The 20188-nt window shown below is 42.2% G+C and overlaps 1 protein-coding gene and 1 long non-coding RNA gene across 3 annotated transcripts in view; one reads left to right on the top strand and one right to left on the bottom strand.

Annotated features, from left to right (window-relative positions):
* LOC124000604 (ran-binding protein 10) overlaps positions 1-18055 on the top strand; it is a 37197-nt gene extending 19142 nt beyond the window's left edge. The window contains exons 2-15 of one of the 2 annotated variants that reach the window (XM_046307109.1): positions 5125-5236; positions 5527-5579; positions 8454-8621; positions 8810-8832; positions 9054-9238; positions 11170-11282; positions 11414-11522; positions 12525-12673; positions 12808-13000; positions 13158-13297; positions 13419-13564; positions 14477-14588; positions 14991-15132; positions 15361-18055. In XM_046307109.1, coding sequence (XP_046163065.1) covers positions 5125-5236; positions 5527-5579; positions 8454-8621; positions 8810-8832; positions 9054-9238; positions 11170-11282; positions 11414-11522; positions 12525-12673; positions 12808-13000; positions 13158-13297; positions 13419-13564; positions 14477-14588; positions 14991-15121 — 1634 coding nt within the window. In that variant the 3' untranslated portion in view covers positions 15122-15132; positions 15361-18055. The remainder of the gene's footprint in view (positions 1-5124; positions 5237-5526; positions 5580-8453; positions 8622-8809; positions 8833-9053; positions 9239-11169; positions 11283-11413; positions 11523-12524; positions 12674-12807; positions 13001-13157; positions 13298-13418; positions 13565-14476; positions 14589-14990; positions 15133-15360) is intronic. The other variant, XM_046307117.1, reaches the window with a different exon arrangement.
* On the bottom strand, positions 18048-20188 carry LOC124000615. Its single transcript, XR_006832645.1, has 3 exons — positions 19544-20188; positions 19303-19454; positions 18048-19086 (listed from the first exon to the last, which is right to left on the bottom strand). It is a non-coding gene; the product is annotated as an uncharacterized LOC124000615 (long non-coding RNA).

Raw genomic sequence — 20188 nt, 5'->3', positions numbered from 1 at the left:
GTGTGTTGCCAGCAAAATAACCGCTCACTCAATATCGAAATAACAAAGGAGCTGATCGTGGACTTCAGGAAACAGCAGAGAGAGCACGTCCCTATCCACATCGACGGGACCGCAGTGGAGCAGGTGGAAAACTTTTAAGTTCAGGAGGCTGAAGAAATTTGGCTTAGTATCTAAAACCCTCACAAACTTTTACAGATGGACAATCGAGAGAGTCTTGTTTGGCTGTATCAGCGCCTGGTACGGCAACTGCACCGCCTGCAACCACAAGGCTCTCCAGAGTGTGGCGCGGTCTGCCCAACACTTCACTGGGGGCAAACTACTTGCCAGGACATTTACAGCACCCAATGTCACAGAAAGGCCCAAAAGATTCATCAAGGACAACAACCACCCGAGCCACTGCCTATTCACCCCGCTATCATCCAGATGGCGAGGTCAGTACAGGTGCATCAAAGCTGGGACTGAGAGTCTGAAAAACAGCTTATCTCAAGGCCATCAGACTGTTAAACAGCCATCACTAGGCGGGATTCACCCGGTTACGTAACCCTGCACCTTAGAGGCTGCTGTCCCATATACATAGACTGGCCACTTTTTAAAAAAAGTACATACTGCTTTACTCATCTCATATGTATATACTGTATTCTATTCTACTGTATTTTAGGCAATGCCATTCCGACATTGCTCATCATAACATCTATATATTCCATTATTTTACTTTTAGGTTGTGTGTATTGTTAGATAAAACTGCACTGTTGGAGCTAGAAACCAAAGCATTTCGCAACACCCGCAATAACATCTGCTAAACCTTGTGTATGTGACAAATCCAATTTGATTTTAAATGTTTTTGTATAGAAACATAACACAAATAACAATCAATGGCAAGTGTGCGTGTGAGAGTGAGATTGACGGAGACAGCGAGGGAGCCTCACTCCCAGGACTGTGGCACTGCTGAGCTGATGAGTGCTGTATGCTGAGGTGGTGGTGTGACTGTGAGTTGGAGATATTTATAGACGCAAGTATGTGCATGTGTTGTATTTATTATGGGTGTTTGTCTGGTCATAGAGTGGGCCTGCTGAGCTTTGGTTATGGTCATTTCCATCTAGAAGGACCCATGAGCACCAAAATGTGAAGTTCATAGGAGCATATCAAATTGGTTGTCAAATGAAAGCTAAGAGTCTATACTTCTGGGAAATGAAGGCATAGATACATTTTTCAACTGTTTCCATCTTAAACATTTTACATGAGTAATGGATTGGATTTCTGCTCTAACAGATGGAACCGGGCTCTTAGACAACATGCAGTACCTGTCAAAAGTTTGGACACTTACTAATTCAAGGGTTTTTCTTTATTTTTTACTATTTTCTACATTGTATAATAATAGTTAATACATCAAAGATATGAAATAACACATATCGATTCATGTAGTAACCAAAAAAAGTGTTAAACAAATCAAAATATATTTTAGTCTTCAAAGTAGCCACCCTTTGCCTTGATGACTGCTTTACACACTCTTGGCATTCTCTCAACCAGCTTCACTAGGTAGTCACCTGGAATGCATTTCGATTAACAGGTGTGTCTTGTTAAAAGTTAGCTTGTGGAATTTCTTTCCATAATACGTTTGAGCCAATCGTGTTGTGACAAGGTAAGGGTGGTATACAGGAAAAGTAGATTTTACCAGAAAAAGTAAATGAATCAAAACACAATAATGTTGAAGTAAAGACTCCTGCCAATTTAATATCAACACATATATTTAGTTTTGGAGATATTTCTCTGCCTTGTTTAAGAAATATTGCCTTGTGCTTCTAATTTCATGAGGAGGGAGGATAATGAAAGTTCACATAAGTAACAAGTAAAGGTATACCTACTAATTAGTTTAATGATTATTAAGTGATTAAAATGCTTAATTCTGTTACCAAACCACAGTTGGGTCCCCTGCAATTGTCGTCCCTTCCACTGGCATACTGTGATGTTTCAGCTCATAACGGTTTTCTTCTCTTTCTGTTGTCTGGTGGTTGAAACGAGAGTGTGAAAAGTCTGGACAACCCCTGCCTCTCACTCTCTTGTCTCTCTCCAGTTAATGTTACCTCTCCCGACTCTTACTGACACCTACCCATGAGCTGCACCCACTGAGCAACGACCAAAATTAGACATCCATGTTGAAAGTGGTGGAAATTTGGTCAGTCCAACCTGGCCTTGATTGACATTGTTTTTTGAGCTGGACCGGCCTTGATTTCAACGTCCATAGACGTTCCATATTGGTGACTGGACCAAATCTGAACCAATCATAGACGTCTATGTTTTCAAGTTTGGACAGCAAAGTACAGTGAAGCATTGTAGAGTACAGTTAAGAACAGTAAAGTATAATATATTGTACTGAACTCTGTGATGTCCAAACTTTTGAAATATAGACCTCTATGATTGGTTCAGATTTTGTCTGGTCCAGACCAACCAGATTTTGTCTTGTTTGGGTGCGGAGCTCTTTAGAATAAAAGCCAGTATGTAGAATAATACTCATATATGCAAAGAATGATATTGTATATTTCGACCTTTGTTTACCTATTCAAGATACGGCACAATGAATACAATGACAGTCAAATTCATAGTTATGCATTGCTGAGTAGTACAGATCAGGGACCCATTAAGTAATTCCGTTACCCAAATTCTGTTACCGGGTGTAAATCCACTTATAGTTCAATAACCAAAACAGATTTTTTTAACTGAATGTGTTATGTTGTATCTGACACCCCATTGTTTATGCAGACGTATTTGAATCTTAATTCGGAGCAGATATTTAAGAGGTTTTGGAAAACATGGTTGCATTAAAAACTGAGGGAGATTTTAACGCAATTCTGTTACCAAACTTTGCATCTGCACAGTTCTTTTGTTTTTCTGTGTAAATTGTTCAAAGTAGTCCTTGTTCATAGAGTTGTATGTATGGTTTAATTAACTTTGAAATTATTGGGTTTTGTTTGGCATACATATTGAAGTTTAAAATCTGAGTCTCAGCGTAATTCTGTTACCGTGGAATTGCCCTCATGGAAAGGATAAAAATAGAAGTGATTAATGTTGCTGCGGAAATTAAAAGTGATTATAAATACACTGCTTCTCTATTAGTTGTAATGACTGTGGTAATGCATGACTGGTTGATTAGTGGATTTGTACAATATGGCAATGAAGATGGCCGTGCGTTACAGACAGAGATCCAGTATAGAGGCACAGCTCCTCTTACAGATAGACATGTTCTGTGTGGCACGGCCCACAGATACTTTTGTGTATATATAGTGTATGTGGACACCCCTTCAAATGAGTGGATAAGCTATTTCAGCCACACCCGTTGCCGACAGGTGTATAAAATTTGAGCACACAGCCATGAAATCTCCTCACACAAACATTGCCAGTAGAATGGCCTTATCGAAGAGTTGTGACTTTCGATGTGGTAATGTCATCGGATGCCACCTTTCCAACAAGTCAGTTCGTCAAATTTCTGCCCTGGTAGAGCTTCCCTGGTCAACTGTAGGTGCTGTTATTGTGAAGTGGAAACCTCTAGGAGCAACAACGGCTCAGCCGCGAAGTGGTTGGCCACACAAGGTCACAGACCGGGCCCGCCGAGTGCTGAAGCACATAGTGCAAAAAAAAACGTCTGTCCTCGGTTGCAACACTCACTACCAAGTTCCAAACTGCCTGTGGAAGCAACGTCAGCACAATAACTTCTCGCCAGGAACTTAATGAAATGGGTTTCCATGGCCATGCAGCCGCACACAAGCCTAAAATCACCATGTGCAATGCCAAGTGTCGGCTGGAGTGGTGTAAAGCTCGCCACCTTCTGTAGTGATTAATCACGCTTCACCATCTGGCAGTCTGACATACGAATCTGGGTTTGGCGGATGCCAGGAGAACGTTACCTGCCCCAAAGCATAGTGCCAACTGTAAAGTTTGATGGTTGAGGGAATAATGGTCTGGGGCTGTTTTCATGATTCGAGCTAGGCCCCTTAGTCCCAGTGAAGGGAAGTCTTAACGCTACAGCATACAATGACATTCTAGACAATTCTGTGCTTCTGACTTTGTGGCAACAGTGGGGGAGGGCCCTTTCCGGGTTTCAGCATAATGCCCCCGTGCACGAAGCGAGGTCCATACAGTAATGGTACATCGAGATCGGTGTGGAAGAACTTGACTGGCCTGCACAGAACCCTGACCTCAACCCCATCAAACACCTTCGGAATGAATTGGAACGTCAACTGCGAGCCAGGCCTAATTTCCCAACATCAGTGCCCAACCTCACTAATGCTCTTGTGGCTGAACGGAAGCAATTCCCCCCAGCAATGTCCCAACATCTAGTGGGAAGCCTTCCCAGAAGAGTGGAGGCTGTTGCAGCAAAAGGGGGGACCTATTTCATATTAATGCCCGTGATTTTGGATTGAGATATTTGACGAGCAGGTGTCCACATACTTTTGCTCATGTAGTGTACTTCACAGCAGCACCGTGACTGGCCTTTAAGTGTTGTTTTATCAACCAGCAAAAAGGGATAGCTTACAGTCTAACACACACACACACACACACACACACACACACACACACACACACACACACACACACACACACACACACACACACACACACACACACACACACACACACACACACACACACACACACACACACACACACACACACACACACACACACACACACACACACACACACAGGGGTTGTGTAAGCTCTCTAGGCTACTCCTGGGAGCTGTCACAATTATGAGCTGGATGGAATGGCGAGACTGTGACAGCCTCACTATACTGACCCTGACATTACTTTGCTGCCAGTGTTCCAGGCTAAGTGAACTCCATGTTTCTGACTAGTTTGGCATTCATGTATACAGCTATGGAGGGTACTTGGAAGCGCTCTAAGATTTCATGTCACAGGATTTAAGTATGAATTTGCATGAATATTATTGTAAATAGAGGTAGGATTGACAGGGAAATTATTGAGGTTTGAAATGGTTTCGTAATTCGTACAGATTGAGGCTTTTCAGGGTCCATGGGGAGAGACGCCTCAACCTTTTCAGATTGACAGAGTTGTGGGATGTTTGGTGTATTGTACTGACTCCAACACAACATTTTGCTCCTTCTGTAGGCCATGGGAAGAACCATAAGGATGCCGCGTCTGTGCGTGCCACTCATCCCATACCAGCCGCCTGTGGGATCTACTACTTCGAAGTGAAGATTGTCAGCAAGGGCAGGGATGGGTACGTATTTGCTGATAGTTAGTATCCCTAATGGTCTAACCTCAAACTTGTAATTATTACACCACGATCTGTTTACTCATGTTAGCTATTACTGTAGGCCTATCTCTATTTCTTCAGTGGAAAATGGCATGTTGAGCAACGTGTAGAGAAACTAAAGAGTAGTAAATAAAGGAAAGTAACTTTGGGTCTGAAAGGATGAATCAGTCCAGCTATTGACCCATATCAGACTGACTCATGTTGTCTAAGCTAATGATGTCTCTGACCTTTGACCTCACTGTTGTTGTTTCCAGGTACATGGGGATTGGTCTGTCTGCCCAGGGGGTCAACATGAACAGACTGCCTGGTGAGTATGATGGCAGGTAGAGCGATGGCAGGTAGAGCGATGGCAGGTAGAGCGATGGCAGGTAGAGCGATGGCAGGTAGAGCGATGGCAGGTAGAGCGATGGCAGAAGGGAAGGTAGAGCGATGGCAGAAGGGAAGGTAGAGCGATGGCAGAAGGGAAGGTAGAGCGATGGCAGAAGGGAAGGTAGAGCGATGGCAGAAGGGAAGGTAGAGCGATGGCAGAAGGGAAGGTAGAGCGATGGCAGAAGGGAAGGTAGAGCGATGGCAGAAGGGAAGGTAGAGCGATGGCAGAAGGGAAGGTAGAGCGATGGCAGGTAGAGCGATGGCAGGTAGAGCGATGGCAGAAGGGAAGGTAGAGCGATGGCAGAAGGGAAGGCTGTGAGTCAGTATGGTATGAGTGTGTGTTTTGGAGGTCAGAGGGTTCACAGCAAGAACCCTGCCCTGCCTATAATCTCTGCTGGATTGGTTTAGGATTGAAGGACAAGGGGTAATAGTCAGTGTGTGCTTTGGTTGTGCGACTGTAATAGATTGTGGACAACTACTACTACTACTACTATGTGTTTTTTAAAATACAACTCTAAAATGAACCCAAACAGTGTTATCTTCAGATGGATCTCCTCACACCATCACTGCAGCAGTGACTGATGTGATTCAAGATGTTTGTTTTTTTTAACACATCACATGGTTCAGTTTTTACTATTCGAGGGGCACAGTTTTAAGGTGTTAATCTTTTGCATGTGGTGTGCTACGTTTTAGAGTGCCATGGTAATCTACATCCAGATTTATGTTTCCAGATTGACCATCTTTCCTCTGGAGTGCCTGGATGGATTTAGATTCCATGTCACAGTGAAACTATGTGTAGTGATGTCTCCCAGAGTCTGGCTGTTCCAGAACATGCCTGGGCTTGTTTGAGCTCAGCCATTAGTAATGAGAGGATGAAATGTAACATGTGAAATACCAGCAAGTACCTTTTTTCCTCCACATAAAAGCTTTCAGTGTATGTATGAAGGTCAGGTGATAGTGGAGCTGCCACAGGCAGGGTGGCTGGCTCACATTCATTGAAGAGGAAGGGAGAAATTAACAAGTAATTGTTGACCATTTAATTTCAAGAAATCCGCTTAAGGCCATCTCATTTTCAATACAGTATACAGTCTGGGCCCAAATGGAATTTTCCTCAACCATAAATTCTACAATAGAGTTACATATAAGCCTACTCTTGAATGGTCAGAACATATAACAAATTGGTCTGCAGCAAACTGATACAGTGAATGAACCCATCCAAGCAAAAACTCATGCCAAGGCCTGATGAGATTGGATTGAATTTAACCAAACAGGCTAGTAGATGAGTGTTTTTGCCACCAAACACAGAGCGGAGATGTGAGCGGTATCACTGCATGAATACAGGGCCATCTGCACCCTGGCCTGGCCTGGCCCACTGCTCAGCAGTAATTAGTTAATCAAACACACTTTCTTTCATCACCAGTTGAACAGACAATGGGGGTTAAGCAAAAGGTACATGTAGATTTAATACGTTCTTGCATAATTCCATCAAATTCTCTCTCGCCCTTTCCCCCACCCTCATGCACGTGAAGATGTCACCGATTGGTACAGTGGCTGCTGGGGACACAAGACAGGTTGGAAGAGGGTTGGCATATTACTGCCGAGGGGCTAACTTTGGCACATGGGGAGCTACAGTATGTTTTCCCTTGTGCACTGATGCAATTCCCTGCCTATTAGATCATTCCTCCATGCTGCTCTGACCAATAATATGAACCCTGCCTCAGGCTGTGTCACCTGCCTATTGGATTCTCCGTGGCGCCGGAGGCCTTTGGAATGCTTTGGACTCATCCAGCCAATTCTACATGCTCTTGCTGACTACAACTGCTGTTTATTCTCTCCCAGCTCCCAGAGTGCTTCAAATGTATCTCTGTTACACAATGGTTGGAATATGGTGGAAATGGCAGCCTGTGTGTGTGAGAGAGTTGCATGAACATATTGTTTATGAATATTTATTTAGGTTTCTAGTACATTATATGCCAATGGACTTCAGTACATTTCTGTGACCGTGTGGGGGTGTGGTCTGGTTCTGGCTGGAATAGTTTTAATATTCCCTGTTGACCTCTGTGTGTCTGATCCCATAGTGGAGCCCTGCCCAATTCATTAGCATGTAGGGAACACTGAGCCCAGCTTTAGGACCAATATCCCTGTCAGCGCTGCTCCGCAGATTCATCTAATACCTCACATTTCTCACACACAACCTACTTTCTCTGTGCCGCTTTCACTTTTTGGTTGGTGACAGACACTGATTGAGCAGACAATACTCTCACTGCGCACACACACACACACAGGCCACACACAAACTCATGCACTGACTTGAAGATCTACCATCCACATCTCCCTCGGCACACAGTCTACTCTCCTTCCCCGTCCCTATTGATACCATGCACAAACATCATATGTACTGCTCTGTTTGAGTATGACTCATCAGTCAGTGCTCCTATTCAGAGACGGATGCCTCTCGCTGGCCACCCATAGTATTACACACGCTACACAGGACAAGGGATATCCTAATTCGAAAGAGACCATTTGTCAGGCTCAGCTCCACCCCATGTCACAGTGTCTTTATGGGGATTATATTACTCATCACACTACTGGGGTCACCCATCTCACTCCTTCCCCTCAAATGTATGAGTAGCACTGCCCTATCCATGACCTGATGCATATTAAACTAGCTAGATTTGATATGTGAAAGTGTTCGTTCAATATGCCTTGATTTTCTTTGTCGTTTCCTCCAGTTTGTTAATGTGTAATATTTAATATTCATACCATGGGTCTAGATTTCCTCTAATCACTTCTGCCTTGTTTCCTATCCCAGGTTGGGACAAGCACTCATATGGTTACCATGGCGACGACGGACACTCCTTCTGTTCTTCAGGGACTGGCCAACCATATGGCCCAACCTTCACCACAGGCGATGTGATTGGCTGCTGTGTGAACCTAATTAACAACACCTGTTTCTACACCAAGAACGGCATCAGTCTAGGTGAGAACTGCGCACCAACAGTGCAGGGTAAAAAACATCCAAGTTAATTGTTATATGAAATTAAAATATGCTTCAACAATTTGAAATGTTCCCAGGCAATTTATACGATTCTGTTTACTTGGTTGCAGATGATAACATTTTCAATTTCCTCCAGTCCATTAACACTTTTCTCTCTGTTTGTTCTCCAGGTGTAGCCTTTACAGATCTCCCTGTGAGTATTACACTGAAATGTGGACATGTTCAATGTCAAGGCCTTCTGTTGCAATCAGTAGTGGTAGCTTTGCTGCTTCCATTAGTGGTGATGATATAAAAGTCCTACATTATTCACGGTTGCCATGCCATCAAATTATCAAGTGATCAAAATTAATGGCAAGTTCTTCCTATTATGGCCAGAGGGGGAATGTGTTTTCACACCTCTCCCTTTACCCACAGCCCAACCTTTACCCCACAGTGGGCCTGCAGACTCCAGGAGAGATTGTGGATGCTAACTTTGGCCAGCAGCCCTTTGTGTTTGACATTGAGGACTATATGAGTGAATGGAGGGCTAAGATCCACGGCATGATCGCCCGCTTCCCCATCGGAGAGAGACTGGGAGAGTGGCAGGCAGTGCTTCAGAAGTAAGGGATCCATACCCACACCACAATTATCACTAGGGCTGTTGCGGTGACTGTATTACCACCACACCGGCGGTCACAAGTAATGAAGGTAGTCAAATTCCACGTGACCGTTTAGTCACCGTAATTAGGCTTCTCCAAGCTCTGATGCTGTTGATCGTCATTAGTAGCCTACCAAACATATATTATTTAGTATATGTAACGACTAGATTAAATCAGCAATAGTCTGATGGGTGACAATATTAGCCTATCACTTGTGAATTATATATTATCACTTGTGAATGATGCCCAGCATAAGAAACCTTTTTTTGTGACTTTTTCGAATCCTAGTCGCACAACTCAAGTAGCCTAGCCCATAGGCCTATATGTTTTAATGAGGTTTGTATCACAACTAAAGTGGCCAAATAACTTAATATAATTAAGCACATGAATCTGCTTTACAAGGGGTGTAGAGCCTAACTGGCATATATAAGCAGCATGTGAGTTTCAAGTTTGGGGAAGATAATTTTCACCATAAAAATGCTCCTTTTATAATAAAAGCATTACATGCATAATTGCATTTGCGGTCACTTTTGATGATAGTGTTTTCTGCTAATTGACAATTCGCGCTTATAGCCTAGTACCATGTGGTTGTATTAATTTGGGATCTATCTCATCCCACAACTGTCCCAGACTAATATTTATTTCTTACACAGAATAGAATAGGTCTACCTTTTGTACTATAGGGGATAGTAGATTGACATAGGCTAGTGCTTTTGCTGTTTGTTAGGCCTACTCATCTTGTTGGCTGACGGAAAGTAAATGTGGACAGTTCTTCCAATATCTTCAATATGCACCTCGGGAATTGATAAGGAGGCGCCCAGTTGCGTCCCCGATGTGTCTCTCTTCACTTGTAGCCTGTGAGAAAGACCCGATCACGTGATGGAGCGCGCAGCACTCCGGGATAAGGGCACAATGTCCGCTGGCCGCAAAATTCATGGCATTCTTTAGGGTACATTATGGCCACACAAAGGGGATGCCGTGTGAAATTCTAGGTGTTATGAAGTGCTTCTCCAATTGTGAATGAGAGACTATTGGAGTGTGTACAGCCTGCACAAACAAAACTAAGCAGAGCTCATGCCTTTCTAGCAACTTTTTTCAAATCATCATTAGAATCTCATCATGCAACCTTAAAATGTATTAAAAATCAAAACATATAGCCCAATGTTTGTAAATTTACATTGTAACCTCTAAATTAAGCATATAGGAGTACCTATATCTTTGTTAACTGCTCAACACAGAATAGCCGCATGTGCACACTCCCACAAATCATTTGGAGAAAATATAATTTCTATTTTATTCCGCTTTGTTGAATTGTATTCTTCGTACTATAAAATTATTCAAAGTAAATATTGTCTGCTAAATTAACTAGTGTAGCCCACAGCCATTTGGCATAGCCACATTAGGACCTAACATAAGGAGAACTCTGAGTATGCTAGAATGTATGCACACATGACTGTAAGTCGCTTTGGATAAAAGCGTCTGCTAAATGGCATATATTTTTTTATATATATATATTATATATTATATATATATATATATTCTTCTGAATTAGACTACATTTTCTTCATATCATGCTTCTTTAGACCTCTCTATAATAAATAAAGGATTTAATGTGAAGGTGTAGTCTATATTACATAGATTTGACTTTTTTTAAATGTTGATGTTCCCAAGATCAGCATCAGTGGCTTGTAGGCCACTGTGGAAGCCTGGAGATGCTAAATGTGTTTATGTTAATTAACGGTCAATTACTGTGAGACTGTCAAGCAAATGGCTGTCGATCACCAGCTGACATAATTTTGTGACCGCCACAACCCTACTTATCACCCACCCTAACAGACTACTGTCTTTTTCTGTACTACTGTAAGGCTAAACCATGTCTTTGATTCTTTCAGCATGGTATCCACCTATCTGGTGCATCATGGGTACTGTGCCACAGCCACAGCCTTTGCCAGGGCTACAGAAACCTTGATCCAGGAGGACCAGACCTCCATAAAGAACAGACAGAGTGAGAACCACACAAAGGCTCCACGCTGACAATACCACAGAAACACTGAAGACCAATCACTGTCATTAATTTTCCCCACAGTCATCCATCCAATCTGTTTTTAATGGTAACATGCATATTTTTGTCAACAGGAATACAGAAGCTGGTATTGGCAGGGAGGGTTGGCGAGGCCATCGAAGCCACACAGCAGCTGTACCCTGGGCTCCTAGAACACAACTCCAATTTACTGTTCATGTTGAAGTGAGCAGCCTTGAACCCAACTATGGGACTCTTATGAGTGTTTATTGAAGGGCTAAATGGAGGAGTATTGGAATTGTGGGGCTTAGATACGCACTGCTGGTCTTGTAATGCCTTTGCAGGCTCCGTCACATGCAATACAACCCTAGAAGCACTTAGCAGTAAAGCTGTGGCCTGCTTCCCAGCTGTGTGTTTATGGCACAAAGACATTAGATTAATAAATACTGTGATCCGATGAGAAGCAGACACACAGCAAGAAGGCCAGTATTTATGTCTCTTATAGAGGTAGAAAGGAGCTTGCTGTAGCAGTAGAGGAGCGTTACACAGAGAGGGGGCAGGGTGAGCACAAGGTCGCAGTTGCTGCCGCTGAGGGAACTCATGGTTTGATTGGTCATGCCTGTTGCTCCATTTTGTCATGGAAGAGGAGTGAGCTGATCTGTTTGACATTCATCCAATGGTAATGACATGTATCCATAAAGCCAGATACTTATACTCTGGAACCAGTCTGACTTGTTTCTGTTGCATTTAGATATTTCAGGGTACAAAGACGTGATCTTACGTGGCCACACCTTTGCTGACCTCTGAGAGCAATTGAAGTATTGCAATAACAATTATGTTCAGACTGCATGAGATATCAGACAGTTAAGCAGAATGTAGTACAATGTATTCCTGGATAAACAATGTCAGACATAGGTTGTAGAGGAGTGATGAGACTCTTAGATGGATAGTGGAGTGGTTGTGAATGATTTCGGTGAGACTAATAAAGAAGCATTTCAAGTCATTTAGAAGATGCTCTTATCCATAGCGACTCAGTGCATCCATCTCCGCAGTCGTAGTCCAGTCCAGTACATTTTCCTTTAATACAGTAGTTATCTGAAAAGTCAGCGCTAGTATGTAAAGACAAGTGTGAGTGTTAGTGCAAAGAAGGTGAGGGTGTTAGCCATTTGTTTGAGTGGCAAAATAGAGAGAATGTCAGGCAGATGAATAGTTGCCCGTCCCTCCCAGGTGTCGGCAGTTTGTGGAGATGGTGAACGGTACAGACAGTGAGGTACGATGCTTCAGTGTCCGCTCTCCCAAGTCCCAGGACAGCTATCCTGGCTCCCCCAGCCTGAGCCCCCGACATGGAGCTACCAACCCCCATCTGCACAGCGCAGGTAAGGGAAACGCCTGCAAATCAACCTATCCACCCTACACACTCCTACATAACTATCCATCCACGTAGTGTGTTACACAATCCTCTCTCTTATCTCTTTGTATCTGTTTCACCCTGGCTCTCTGTCCACTCCAGGAGCAGACAGCCCAACATGCAGTAACGGGGTCACCCCTCCCAACAAGAACAAGAGCCACAACAAGTACCCTGGTGTCAGCTCTGCCTCCTCCTCTTCCTCTTCCTCCCCTTCCTCTGTTAACTACTCTGAGTCCAACTCCACTGACTCCACCAAGTCCCAGCCTCACAGTGGCACCAGCAACCAGGAGACCAGGTGTGTGGCAAGGCAAGGGTTCCTCTGTTTAGTAATGTATTTCTGTTTTTACTGGGGTGTCTGTCATCTGTGTCCATGAATGTGAGAGAGAGGAAAACCATCTGTGGTATAATGATGTTCTGTATGGATGAGTGAACCTGACTTGGGTCCTCTGCAGTGACAGTGAGATGGAGATCGAGGCAGAGCACTACACTAATGGGGTGGCGGAGAACTCCTCTACTCGGATCATGAACGGCACCTACAAGCATCAAGAAATCCTGCAGGCTGAGGACGGCAGCCTGGGCAACGGAGTGGCAGGTACAGGCGCTTAACACACACACACGCTTCCTAATTTGATTGTCATGGGCAAGTGTAAAATACAGTCTCAGTCCGCGACTGGCCTCTGACCCTGTGTGTGTGTGTGTCTCCTTCCTTGGAGAAGACAGCTGTGCCTCCAGACAGCTGTGTGGAGGGAACCAGGCAGCCACAGAGAGGATGATCCAGTTTGGCCGCGAGCTGCAGGGCCTCAACGAGCAGCTGTGCCGGGAATACGGCAAGAACGCCACGCACAAGAAGATGCTGCAGGTACCGGGGAGGGGGGGGGGACACGGGCCTGGGAGGTTTCACACAAAATAAGACTGGTACACTGTGTGACTATGACTCACAAATTATATAGTTGTCAACCACCGCCCTGGGGCATGTTTTGTTATGCTGCAATACAATGAATTGCAGGATTTCCAAGGGCGGCAGTGGTTAAGAGCGTTGGGCAAGTAACCGGTTTGAATCGCCAGCTGGTAAGGTGGAAAAATCTGCCATTCTGCCCTTGAGCAAGGCAGTTAACCCCGAACAACAACTGCTCCCGAGTGCCAACGATGTCGATTTAAAGCAGACCCCCGCACCTCTCTGATACAGAGGAGTTGGGTTAAACATGGAAGACACATTCCAGTTGAATGCATTCAGTTGTTGCTCTGACTAAGTATTCCCTTTCCCCTCTGAGCTGTTTACACACATCTACTTGTATATGGCCATTGGGTCGGCAACAGGCCTGTAGGAGTTTTTTTTGTTGGCCCCCCCAAAGTTTTTGTAAAAATATATTTTTCATTTTTGGTCAGAAAATGTAAACCTCCAGGAATTCAGCTAAAAATGTGTTTAATTTAGGAAATCTGTTTCCAATAGACATGTGTGATCGTGTCTCAATGTAATTCAAGGTATAAAATGATTATTTTCAAATACAATCTCTTTTTAGGCTTAGTTGTGGTCAATTTCCAGTGTGACAAATTATTATAATTATGTTCTGGCACCCCGACTCTCCACTCTGACAAAATAAACGTCCTGCGGCTGAAGGTAGTTGCCTACCCCTGGTCTAATGATGTTCCCTCTGTTTACAACAGACCATTCTACAGCTCCCAAATCATTGTCATTAATGGGCTATTCTGCTTAAACTGGTCACAATGTTTTCTTTCTTTCTCTTTATCTCCCTCTCTTTTTTTACTACAGGATGCATTCAGTCTATTAGCGTATTCAGATCCCTGGAACTGCCCAGTTGGGCAACAGCTAGACCCAATGCAGAGAGAAAATATCTGCTCTGCTCTCAACAGCGCCATCTTGGGTAAGGCTAAGTTTCACACACACACAATGACATGAAAGCACACTGTAGATGTTTGTTTTACTTCCGATCACAAGTTATTTTTCTACAATGATGCCCAACACGTTTTGTTGGGCTTGGTAGTGTGTGTTAACTCTCGTCTAATGAAACACGCTCTACATGTTGCCATGTACAAGTTTGAGTCACACCGGTGGAGGCTGCTGAGGAGGACCGCTCATAATAATGGCTATAATGGAGTAGTATCAACCACATGGAAAACACGTCTTTGATGTGTTCGATACCATTCCATAGACTCCATTCTAGCCGTTACTATGAGCCGTCATCCCCTCAGCAGCCTCTACTGAGTCGCACATGCTTCGTTAATGTACACACTGATGATCCCTGTGTTGTCTTTTGACCCCTCAGAGTCTCAGAACTTGCCTAAGCAGCCTCCTCTGATGCTGGCTGTAGGTCAGGCCACAGAGTGTGTCCAGCTCATGGCCAGGGTCCGCTCAGGCTCCTGTTCCTTCGCCAGAGTTGACAGCTTTTTGCACTAGCCCCAGTCCAGGTGAGTATGCACGGACACCCACACATAACGACCCTCCCCTTCTAGCATCATGCCAATGATTGTTGAGCCTATAGGGAACGTTTATGGAACATTTTTGACTACACATGGCCCATGCTGTTATCATCAACATTATCAAACAGGATTGTAAAGGTTACAGTTTGGAGTACAGAAATAGTGTTGAACAGATTACAATACAGGAGTTCCAAAAGTGTTTCTTTCATCCTTAAGGCAATGTTCAGGACTACAAAGAAGATTACTTTCCAATGGGTTGACAGATGACTGAGGAGATCATGTGTTTGAATTGGTGTGTCGCTTGCCATTTGGCAGAAGCAGGATGTGCAGGGGAATGAGTAGAACATGAGGAGAAAGCTTGTTTTTAATTTAGTATTATCAAATACAAAATGTGTGACACTATTTAAAGATAATTAATTATTCTGTTTATATAGCCATTTTCAAGTTTTTATTTGGTCAGTTTGTTGTGCTCATCTTGAAAAAAATAATCGAATTCCGTTTTTGTTTTTATGAGTGGATTTGAATTCCCTACACAGTATTTTAAAGATGTTCATCATATCCAATAAATTCACATTGGCATGCTTTGTCGTTACCAAGCAAAATACTCTGGTTTCTCATTCAGAACTTTCACAGGACTTTTGTCATCTCAGTATGAGATATTGTAGAAAGAGGACCAGAATTCTTTTGGTTCAAATTCTTACTTCTTAGTATGCCTTAGTACTCCAAAAATGGATTTAATTGAAAGTTAAAGGTCTGAATTTGATTCTGAGACTGCGCGTGGCTGTAAGCCACTAAACCCGCTGGTTACCTTAAAGCCCCAGATGGTAGCACAAATGAAATAATGACACTGATTCATTTCGGAGTTTCAATATAAGTGTAGTGTATTTCCAATCAAGTGTTTCCACTAGTTTGATGTGTAACATAGGCTGCGTTTACACAGGCAGCCCAATTCTGATTTTTCTTTCTCACTAATTGGCCACTAATACATCTTTTGACCCAATCAGATCAGTGCTGAAAAAGATCTGATGTGATCGGTCTAAAGACCAATTAGTGGAAAGAAGATCAGAATTGGGTTGCCTGTGTTGGGCTGCCTTATGTTACACATAAAACTAGTGGAGACACTTGATTGGAAATACACTAGATTTTTACTTTGTACTTGCACACAGTAAAAACACACAGACATACAGTGCTTGGGTCATTTGAATTTGGAAATCACTCCCTGGTTTTTACTTGCTAATTGAGATACCTTTTATGAAGTCATGTTGAATATATACAATATAATGATATATTGAATAAAAAAGTGGAACTATTTTCCAAATACAAGGCTTTTAATTTGACCAACTTTTCTAATAACCAATGGTACTTGCCAGTTGCCACACTTCTTCCACACAGTCAATCAGTCTTTTCATATTAGTGCTTTGAAAGACCATTGTCTTATCATTGCCAACATGCTTATTCTGGCTTTCTTGCAGTTCTATTTTTCTCACACAGACCCAGTCATTTTTACAAATGTGGCCACAACTTTGTTTTGTTTGTTTGTTTTTGTTCATTGTATTCACAGTTGAATGTGTTTTGGTCTTTTTTGTTACAGTATGTATTATCTTATATTTAACAGATGTTCTCTTGGCACAAATGTTGATCATTGATGTATTAACCCAGTATTTCAGCCAGCCAGCCAGCCAGCAAAAGGCGCTCCACTGTTTGTTGAATGTAGTTTAGCAGATTATATTACATTTAGTTTCAGATTTGCTGCTGGCCATCATGAGATTGATATTGACATCCCCTACACCTGTTAGACATATTGCAATGTGTTTCGTTCACTTTTTGACAATCATGTAAAGCATGTTTGTGAAGCAAAGGGCTGGTGGGAGTAGAAATCATCAGCTTGCAGCTTGTTATTAGTGTTTGGTAGACTTTAATATCCCTTAACATTGTTCACAAAGGCCATTTGGATTTTATTTTATTTTTTTACACAATCTTTACATTTGCACATCTATCTGCATCATGGGCTTATACTTGCTAAAATATGTGAAAAACAAGAACAAATACCTTCACTTACTTGTGAGGGTCCTCTTTTGTATTGCAGTAGGAAGCAAAATAAAGGGCCTCGTGACCTTATCCAAAACCTGTGAGAGTCAACTGACATACTGGAGCGTACTGTCTTTTGAAGCATACCTATACACATCGTAACCCATGTTGGAATCAAATTAGTAATTTTAACTCATGTTGTTCAGTTAATTAAGTCTCTAGGCGGCCCTATCCGTTCACATGGGTTTTCACTATTCTGTTTAATGGTCATTCAGAATACAACCAGTCCTAGGCTTTCAATATTGGAAGCAGACAGCAGATAATAGCTTGACATTATAGCAAATCATGTATCTCTTGGTTTCTTTCAAAAACAGCATATGGCTTTTTGAACTCAATAGAATAGCCACCCAAAATGTATATTTCCATTTTAAGAGAATTCATTATACAGTAGAATTTTTAACTTGACTAATATATAGGGATGTGTGTTTAGAAAGGGAGGAATCTGTTGAGCTTCTTCTGGGACTTTTAGAGACACACCTACACTTACTCTAGCAAACAACCTCCCAGTTTTCCTTTTCTGTTTTAAATTGGCCTTTGGAGCTATCCATGCTTCAAATGGAGAGGCGAAGGTAATGGAATTAGGAATTGAAAACAAGCTGTGCACAATATACTTCTATTATGATTTACATTTCATATTGAGTTTAGCATTTGTGAAATGAGTTACCCTGTACTTAGCATGAAACTTTTAAAACCTTAAACAATATAAAAAAGAAATTATAATTTTAAAAAACATACCTATGTACTGGAAACATGATAAAGAAATATTGTATTCTGTTTTATTTTGACAGAATTATTTTTATTAAAATACACATCCATAAGCATACTTTTTTTGGTCTTGTCATTATTTTGTGGACATCCTGCTTTCAAGTGATGGTGACTTGAGGTTGATTTGAAGTTTTTTTTAAACAAACCCGTATTACATACATACGTTGTTTGACAAACCAATTCATTCAAGGGGCTTTATTGGCATAGGAAACATATGTTAACATTGCCAAAGCAAGTGAAGTAGATAATACACAAAAGTGAAAAACAAAATGAGCAGTAAACATCATACTCACAAAACATCTGGCTTATATATACAGTATCATGGTTCCAACTGTTGAGTAGAACAGTGTGTGGTTAACAGCACACTAGCGCCCCGTACTGGTTATTGCTACTACTTAAATCACTAATAAACTAAAGAGCAGGTGGAGAAATGATTAATTGCTGAGTCACGCGTCAACAAACTATAAAAATGTGTCCTTGACATACGTTTTTTTGTCAACTCACGACGACACTACACTTTCAGTAATTCAAGAAGTTGAGGGGTTAGTCAGAAGTGACTTGAGGGGTGGGATGTGTGGAGAGAGGACGCAGCATGTTAATATTGCAGAGATTAAAGGATCTTGTCCTTTAGAGAGCTTCCTTCGACACATCATCTTGATCTTGAAATAATCAGTAAATTGTTAGGCTGCTGTCTCATCAAATAAGTGTTGCATTGTATATCGGCTCTACTAGTGAATCCAGGGCCAGAATATTGCACAACTAAATGAGCCTTAGACCAAATGGTCTTGTTAGACTAATTGTCAACTGTTAGAATGTGCTTCTGGATTTCCGGAGGCCTACCTGTTACCGTTGTGGTAACATAACGTAGCAGGCATAAAAGAAACTGGAACATCTGGTTGTTTGGGACATGGCAGAGGCTACCATTGTGGTGTTCTTATCAAACACTTTCATGCTGGAGTCTTGAGTTTCACAGGTAGCTAAATGATTCCGAGGAGGGAGGGAGGGAAACTTGAGGCTGAATTTCTGGCTCTGGAATGCTGAAGTTGATGTAGTTGCATAGGTCTGTTGCTGTCCTTTTCATAGGAAAGCCTAAGCGAGTGGGAGAAGCACAGAACAGAGACGGACACATTATAACTGACTGAGAAACAGCCAGTTCAACTTATGAAAACGCACTAAAATAGCAAACATTATTATGGACATATTTTATGGAACACTATAGGTAAACAAAAACATCCCAAATAATTTTTAAACAATGTCAGTAGTAGCCTAAATGAAAACCACAACAATATAATAGAAAGGGCATACGATTGTTGTCATCGCATGTCCAGGGGACTTTGTGCTCTGAGATGTTTCTCTTCACAAGGGAACTTCCACACGCAGCTGGACAATTCCTTGTCAACTTCTCTCATCTGTGACTACAGAAGTCTGGGAGTTGAAATATGTCTGTTCTGGACCTCCTGCGTAGGATACATGTCATACATGCATAATATCACAAATGCATTGGAGATGTAATGGCTTACATGGGGGGGGAAATGCAGGCACTCACCTTACCATCTTAAAGCTGTTTTGTAGAAATGAAGAGGTCCACATTCGTTTTCACTTCATTTTCATAAAACACATGCAGTTGATCATCGCTCCACTGCAGTGGCATATTAATCATGAAATAGGTGAATTAGTTAACAGGCTCGTACTGTAGTCTTGGGTGATTGTTCAGGTCAGACATGGTTAGCTAGTTTTTCGGAAACAGCAAAAACAATGGCAAGTAATATCATAGCAAATTCACTCACGTTGAAAGTACCTTTTTAAATACCTCTAGGACCTGAGTAGTTTCTAATTGTCTGATTATTTGGTGCCATATTTAGGTTGGCTTGCTTTTGTTTTGATCGATTTTCTCAGCAGCCAGTAAGTAGTCAGAGAATGATAAAATGTGATCCAATGATAAAAGTAAACACGGAAACCTAAAGGCAGGAAAGGCCAGGCTGATGTAGCAGCATGTGTGATAAACTTGGCTGAATAGTTGGAAAGACAAATGTATGGTCAGTGCAATCCTGCCTCCTTGGGATGTCCCTACCCTAACCTTAACCCCTACCCATAGCAGTGGAAAGTACGGGTGCTGAGGGTGCTACAGCACCCCTTGAAAAATGTGAATAAAAAAAATATACACTGCTCAAAAAAATAAAGGGAACACTAA

This window comes from Oncorhynchus gorbuscha, linkage group LG02 (genome assembly GCF_021184085.1).
Source record: "Oncorhynchus gorbuscha isolate QuinsamMale2020 ecotype Even-year linkage group LG02, OgorEven_v1.0, whole genome shotgun sequence".
NCBI lineage: Eukaryota > Metazoa > Chordata > Actinopteri > Salmoniformes > Salmonidae > Oncorhynchus > Oncorhynchus gorbuscha.
This window is presented reverse-complemented; position numbering and strand designations above follow the sequence as displayed.